Consider the following 8,228-nt stretch of genomic DNA (forward strand, 5'->3'; position numbering starts at 1 on the left):
ACACCTTGACTTTGAAGACACATTTTGAGAGAAAAAAATAAGTTTAATCCATAATTGAATTGAGTAATATATTTCTTATATACTCAAGAATGTTCACTTAAAAGGAAATTAGTTTTAAATCATGCAAAAAACTACAAATTCTAAAAAACGAGCTTCACTTTTTTTGGTAAAAAAATGCCCATATATGGTAATCACATGACGTCCATTGTTGCTTTAAGAAATGGGGTCAAACCGGGGTCAGCTTTCCGACTGTACAGGCCATAACAAAGTATATTACTTTTGATTTACATATATAAAGATTTTACATTATTATTGTTATAGGTGAAAATTGGATTTCTTTATTTGTCAGTACATGCAGAATTTTGCAAATTTGTGATCAAAGTTTTACACACTTTAAAAATGTATTTTTTTTCTATTTAATTGTTATTCCTGTGTACATTAATACATATAACAATGAACGAAAATCTGATTTTTTTGTTTTGAATAAGGTGTTCGGTTCGCTCACCTAAATGTAAAATTACAACCTCTAAAACATGAAAACATAAAATTGTACAAGTATGATAATATGTGTTGTTCATTTTATTTTAACAACGCCCTTGTCATGTCCGCCTTATTGAATAAGAACTAGAAATCAAATTAAAATGGTCGTGATTATGTTTGACAATAACATATATAATTTAAGTCCGCGTTGGAATTTTTATTTCTATCATGTTGGGTGGACCGAACATGAAACAGAGGTTGAAGGACTTATAAGTTGAAGAACTATTATCAAAAATAGCATTTTAACATAAAACAGTTATTTATCGAAATTTTACTACTAGGCAAAATAGTAACGGTATTATTTTCTATTTATGAATAAGTGATTTCATTTGAACACAATACTCTTGGAATATACATCATATGATATTGTTGATCGTGCAGTGTTTTGTTCTGATCATCAGTTTTCTCTGTTATGAAGACTACTTTCAATGGGTTTTTTCTACTTTGAAGATGTTTGGCTACAATTCTATCTCTAACTTCTGTTTTCCAAATATATTTACTTGCTCTTCTACATTGGAGGCGTTTTTTTATCGGACATTTTAAGAGTTTGAATATTGTCACTTTTTTATGATGTTCGTCTGGCTCATTCATTGATGGTATTTTTCAGGATCCTGACACTTTGATGATGACAAGAAATTGACGATAATGATATAACACAACGCTATACGAGAAGAAAATTCCATTATCGAATTTTTATATACTTAGAAAATCTTACACCATCGACCTTTGTGGTCTCAGTTAGGAACTTACATTACGTCAAACTGGGAAATTAATTTTCACTAAGCCGCAATTATACTAGTCACAACAACCAATAAAATCGGTGAATAAAATAATGGAATAACATCACCATTGTATAGGACCGATATTCAGTACAAGCCTGTTACGACATCTGCCAAAGATGGTGCCACCGTACGATTTATGGCAATCAAAATCAACGAAAACAAACATCAGAGGTAAGAAACTAAATGATTGTACCTCAGTATTTTTTTTAAATTTATTTTTAGTTCCTTTATTCATTTATTTTAATAAATATTATAAGATGTTAACGAACATGTTCTACATTATAAATTCTTACGTAATAAAAAGAAAACAACGATTTAGTGTTATTATTACGTGTATCAGAGAAATATTGTGTTTTTAATGTGCTAAAAACAAAACATGTAAAGCGCACGAACCTGGGATGACATACAATTGTTAGTCATGTTAATTTAAACGTTTTTCGTGTTATAAAAAACAACTATTTGAAAAATTTCAAGTGCATGATACCGATGTAAGTTTGCGAATGATTTAAACAAAAATAATGAAACGCTTTTCTTGATTGAATTTCACCAGGAACGCTGAAACCTAATCAATTGGAATCTAGTGATGTACATGCACCGAAAACGTTAAATTATTCAAAAACACTTGAAAAAAACCTAACCGCAGGCATAGACTGGTGGGTATTCGGCACACATTTTCGTATGTTTCCAATGCTCTTTAACGTTCTACAATGTATGTGAGGTGTCCTTTTAACTGATTTGAACCGAGCGCCATTGATGAGTCTTATGTAGAAAAAAAAATATGCGCATTTGGCGTACCAAATTATAACCCTAGTATCTTTGGAGATTTTTATTATTTAAGTACACACGGCAATTTAAAAACAAACGTTAAATGCTCACTGCATCTAATTATTTTATATTGTATCCCAAAAAGAGCCTAGTGTAGGATGAGTGTCACGTTTCATTAACTTAAAAGAACCCTAGCAACAACTCATTGAAGGGTACGATGTAGGCATGCTTCAAGCTAAAACTTCTGACCCTATCTATGACATACAAATGTAATCTCATGTTCAAACGGAAGTCCAAAAACTCTGATGAGTTATGCCGGTCGACCGTCATTGCAATTCTTATACCTTTTCTATCAACTTTAATTGTCAATTGTTCTCATCCTAAGCCTGCATAGTTGGGTCCTTTTATAGCTTGCTGTTCGTTGTGAGCCAAAGCTCCGTATTGAAGACCGTACTTTGAGCTATAATCATTTTTCTTTCTCACAGATTGTCACTTTTATAGAGAATTGTCTCATTGGAACCACATCTTCTTATGTCTATGAAATATTTGCCACTGTGCATTAGGCAAACAACACTTAATCCACTTGTAATGGAGATAATTCGCGAAAAGTTGTGTAAATGTTATTCGGCCCCAACAACTTCTTAAAATAGTATTTGAACTTTCAATGTGCTTTTTGTCATATAAGATCTCATACGATCTGACGAACAAAATCCGTCATGTTGTATGATTCGGTCTATTGTTAAAATACTTTTTGGCATTGGTCAGTTCAGTATTATTCTGACCCTTAGCTTGGAATCTTTTAGCAGTTGTTCAATTTATTGTCAGTACGTTCAGTAGCTGTTGTTTCTTATTTTAAACCGTAAAAGAAAGGCTGAATACATCAAAGCGATAGTCAAGTAGTATATATTATATTTTCTAAAATGAAGCAAAATTAATTAGACAAAAGTGAATCATAATTATATCTTTAAAGTAGATATTGTAGAAGACGCACTGGTAACGCTAATGACAAAAATGGGTTCTTCTCCAATATTATAACATTTGATCATACAAAACTGACTATTTTCGTTTATTCATATATGTACAGTGTACTTCTGTAAATTCAATTGAGAAAATTATGTCATACAAGGGAGAGGTTTAGCTAGCTTTAAAACTAGGTTCATTTCATAATTTTTCACGTAAGAAAATTCCTGTACCAAGTCAGGAATATGACAGCTGTTATCCATTCTATTGATGTGTTTTGAGCTTTTGATTTTGCCATTTACATAGGGACTTTCCGTTTTGAATTTTCGTCCAGTTGAATTAACTTTTTACAGGGCATTTAATGACAATTTGTGTACACTGAGGTTTAAATGCAAATTACAGTTACATATACGTCTTTGATCATCTAATCTCATTTCAATGCAAGCTATATAATATCAATAATAGGGATTTTATTCTTAATTATTCTCTATACAATTTATGCGGATAATTGTGATTACTCCGTCTGTTTCTATATAAATAGTCTATAAGTTCTGTATTGGTTTTCTTTATGACTACAATTATAATATAAAATTTCTTAGTAATATAACACGACTATAAGAATCATAATGATCTATAAATAGAATGTACAGAGGCTAAGGTACTTAAACTGTAGTTTAGTCGAACTTTGTACGATGAATACAATTTCATCTTCTACGATGGAATTATATTTTCTTGATTTATTCTAATTATTAAATCGCTTAGCAGAAAAAATCTTGTTAGTAAGCGGTATTTTGAATTTTCATTCAAAAGTTATCAGAGTATTTACCACTAGTACTCTTTACGGTAATTCGTGTACATATGTATATGTTACATAAAAATGTTAAAAAATTATATTAATATTTGAAAGTAATTAGAAAATACCAAGATAACCAAATTTTCCCAAAATCTACTTGATTTAGAATAAGTTATTGAAATTCGTTTTTTTTTCTCAGAAATCTTAAATGTTAATTGAACAATAAGAGATTTTAGACCTAGGACACGAACTTTTAATTTCAACTGCTTCTTTATATTCGCTAGTTATTTACTTTAATTCAAAACAGTCATATTAAAAGCTTGTTATTTTGATATAAAGAGCAGCGAACACCCTTAAGGTTAGGATATAATCGGTTAGGTTTTTTTTTCAAACATAAATCAGACTTCCAACCAAGGGGAGAGATCCGTTTGCGCCAAAAATGCGTCCTTTTCCGCCACAACTTTTTTTCTACAATATTACGTTTGCGCCACTTGTTTTTAAATTACATGGTATCATTTGCGCCAAAAATAAAACATACGGTTGCGCCAATTAGAAGAAAAATGACTTCCCTCCTCCTTTATTCGGACTTGGAACCGGCAGTTTACACGGCAAATGTTTCCTTTTCTGAAACATACTTTCTTCTTACTGTTGTTGCATGGGTACATCCCAATTCAATGTAAGTAGTAGCTTGTAACTTCCCTTTATTGTCCAAAAAGACAAACATTAAAGGATGAAATGCATAATACAGTTCAGAATAATTCCTGTGGAATACGTCTGTTCCATTACTGCTAGATAGAGTTTCAGCCCATACGGATGGTGGTAACAGCACTGTGTTATCAACATATCCCATGTGGCTAAAACATAATCAGCAAAAAGCTTCTATTTTCTTCTTTTTTGACACATCTTGTATTTAATATCCAGCAAAGCAATAAGTTTTCTTCTTTCTCTGTACGTGGACTGTCTAATGCACTTCAAGTCATTTCTCTCTAGATGCTCATCTTCATAGTGAAATATCTCCGAACATGTGATACCTTTTAAGCCAAACATAAGAATGAATATTATTCATTAATACTTATGATAGATATGTGTACAGGTAAATTGGCGCAAATGAGTTCCGAATATTGGCGCAATTGATACATTTGGAAAATAAAATTTGGCGCAAATGATACCCCTGAAAAACAGTAATTGGCGCAAAAGGACTGTTGCCCAACCAAGTAGGTAAAAAAGGTTACATATCGAACCTTTCATTTAAATTTCAATATATTCGTAAAGTACAATTTGATGCATTGAACTCAAACCAAAAGGAGTTGAATAACCATATGAATAATTCAAAATATAATCCAATTCAATAAAAATTGGTAATTTCACGTATATTCCAACTATTGAAATATTCCATTCAATATGTGTTCGTGTAAAATCGTCAAATTCCACTAAGAAAGTACAAAGACATTATTTACTGCAATGAACTACCTAAATCATTTAGTAAATATATGCACTAGTAAAGGCCTGTTGTAAATCGTAGGGTAATGACCGCTTATACATATTGAAGAAAATACCATTTGATATTATTTTTGAATTAAACTGCGATATCAACACTTCGATAAAGACCAAAACAAATATTTAATATAAAAAAATTGTAGATACAAATAAGGATATCTGCAATGTTTTTTTTCTTCCGAAAAACAGTTCGTGATATACTAGTAAATAGATAATAATGCATTTGTTCGATAATGCATTGATTTTTACTACTTAAGTAATACAAAACGCGGTTCCATTTGTTAAAGCTGAATTAAACGGAAAAGAGGAACTCTGATTTCCGCAAGTAATTTTTTCTCACTAGCAAATGGTTAACGGGTAATAATCCATCACATACTATTTTAGAATGTGGAAGTTAAGTTGACACAATCATCCGTCACTATGGTATATATATAGAAGTCTTATAAATATGTATTCGGAAATCATTAGATGTCCTTGAACAATTAAGCAAAATATTCAATTTTTACAAATACGTGACTTGAAATCGAAAATACTAGAAATATATGAAATATATAAGACTATAAATTTCGAATAAAAAAGCACAACAATATATTGAGGTAAAAAGTAGCAGGTGTACGATGGGATTTTGATTAAGAAATCTATGAAAGTTTCAAGAAATCAAGTCAGTGTTGTTAATTTATTGCAGAGTTCGTGTATTGCGATGGGAAACTTCCGATTTCCTTTGAATAAATAACATAACAATAGCTCTAAATGGAAATGTGATATAAAAAAATATGGAGATGTGATATCATGCTTGCCAATGAAACAACTGTCCACCAGAATTCAAATAAAGTGGATGTTACAATATAGACAGCAGTGCGATATTATTACAATATGGTAACGGTCAGATTGGGCAGTTCCTATGTCTTATTAGCACAGTAAAACTAACAAGAGAATCTGTAAAATCCTTTGTCTGTTTGGTACATTTATGGCCTGTTTGGCTTCAATGACATGGACTTTCTTCTACCTTTTAAACAAATGTACAGGAACGATTAAACTTAGAGATATGAAAGCGAGCGAGCGAGAGAGAGAGAGAGAGAGAGAGAGACAGAGAGAGAGAGAGAGAGCATAAAATTAAAAAAAAAGAATTGGTTTCACCAGTTTATCAAATTAATCTAACTGGCATTCTATTGATTAATTACATTGCCTACCTTTTTTAATAATGTTGTACATAGCTTTTGTTGCTTTTCTGATAGTCTTTTCTTTGCTTTATTGAAAGAATAGTAAAGAATTTTTTTAGGTCGCTAGAACACAACATATTTGATATTCATGCAGTTTACATTGTACTAATTAGATATCTGCTTTATCTTTTCAGATAGATGAAGTCTTTTAAAGTGGCATGGGAGAAACAAATATAAGTTTACCAGAAATTAAAGGAACTTTACTCAACATAACTACTGAAATACAAAATGTAACGTGCGAAAATAGCATGTGTGTTTTTGAGAACCAGAATTATTTGTCAAATGATAACAGTCACGGATTGAATATAGGAACAGAGGCCGCCGTCAAAACTGTGATTCCGTCTGAAAATATAGGCACAGGATGTGTTTTATTTTTTATCATTACCATGACAATTGTTGGTAATGTTGTTGTTTTAGTAGCCGTGACATCGAACAAAAAACTACGAACTGTCTCTAATATGTTTATACTTTCATTAAGTTTGGCCGATTTATTTGTTGGCACCATCGTCATGATTCCGGCTGCAATAAACGAAATTTTTGGTGAATGGATTTTACATCATTCATTTTGTTCCATTTGGGTCTCGTTTGATGTGATGTTGACTAGCGCTTCTGTTTTAAATGTGTGTTTAATTAGTATCGACCGATATATTTCCATTATGACTCCACTCCGATATAAAACTATTATTACACATCGTCGAGCGCTATACATGCTTCTAGCTGCTTGGGGAATTGCAATTTTCTCTTCATTTGTTCCAATAATAAGTGGACTTCATAATCCGTCTTTACCTACACTGAAGAATTTGACATTAATCAGTAATAAACCACAATGTCTGTTCATAGTGAGTGTACCGTATGCGTTTACTGCTTCGACAGTTACAATTCTAATTCCAATAATAATAGCTCTTGTGTTGTATTACCGAGTGTCAAAAGAAGCTAAAAGACAAGCATTGTTTGTAGGAACTTTAATGGTTACAAGCAACGTATTATTAGGAAAGAACATGACTTCCAAACATGTTAGAGAACCTTTTACTCATAAGGCAACTGTAACATTAGGAATTATAGTTGTAGCATATGTTGTTACGTGGGCGCCATTTTTTATTACAAACATTACCGAATCGGTCTGTGAATGTGTTCCGGTTAAAGTTTTTGTAGCATTTGTATGGTTAGGTTATTGTAACAGTTTAATTAATCCTATAATATATCCTTTATTCATGCGAGACTTCAGGAAGGTGTACGTCAAAGCAATTTACCGGTGTTGTCCATACTTTAAAACTTTGAAACACTTTCAGGAAAGTCCAAGAATGTGTAAACAGTTTCCATTAAGCAAATAGTTTGCTTATTTAATATTATAATTTGTTACGACGTTAAATATTTATTGAATATGTTATTTTTACATCTGTTTTATCTGTGATAGACCATTAAAATATAACAAAATACATTTTGTTGATACTGAGATTGAGGACTAGTAGTATAAATGTGAACATGTTTTATGCCCCATTTATGGGCATTATGTTTTCTAGTCTGTGCGTTCGTTCGTCTGTTTGTTCGTTCGTTCGTCTGTTTGTTCGTTCGTGTCTGTCTATCTCGCTACAAAGTTAAAGTTGTTGGTCAAGGTAGTTTTTGATGAAGTTAAAGTCCAATCAACTTGAAACATTTACACACGTTCCCTTG

General features: G+C 31.6%; 1 protein-coding gene across 2 annotated transcripts in view; it reads left to right on the top strand.

The window, feature by feature from the left end:
* The window catches only part of LOC139500046 (5-hydroxytryptamine receptor 6-like), a 48,452-nt gene extending 40,459 nt beyond the window's left edge, over nucleotides 1-7,993 (top strand). For both annotated transcript variants that reach the window (XM_071288754.1, XM_071288755.1), the window contains exons 2-3: nucleotides 1,148-1,493; nucleotides 6,692-7,993. In XM_071288754.1, coding sequence (XP_071144855.1) covers nucleotides 6,716-7,888 — 1,173 coding nt within the window. In that variant the 5' untranslated portion in view covers nucleotides 1,148-1,493; nucleotides 6,692-6,715 and the 3' untranslated portion in view covers nucleotides 7,889-7,993. The remainder of the gene's footprint in view (nucleotides 1-1,147; nucleotides 1,494-6,691) is intronic.
* The last annotated feature ends 235 nt before the right edge of the window (nucleotides 7,994-8,228 follow it).

The sequence above is a fragment of the Mytilus edulis genome, chromosome 13 (assembly GCF_963676685.1).
Source record: "Mytilus edulis chromosome 13, xbMytEdul2.2, whole genome shotgun sequence".
In the NCBI taxonomy this organism is placed as follows: domain Eukaryota; kingdom Metazoa; phylum Mollusca; class Bivalvia; order Mytilida; family Mytilidae; genus Mytilus; species Mytilus edulis.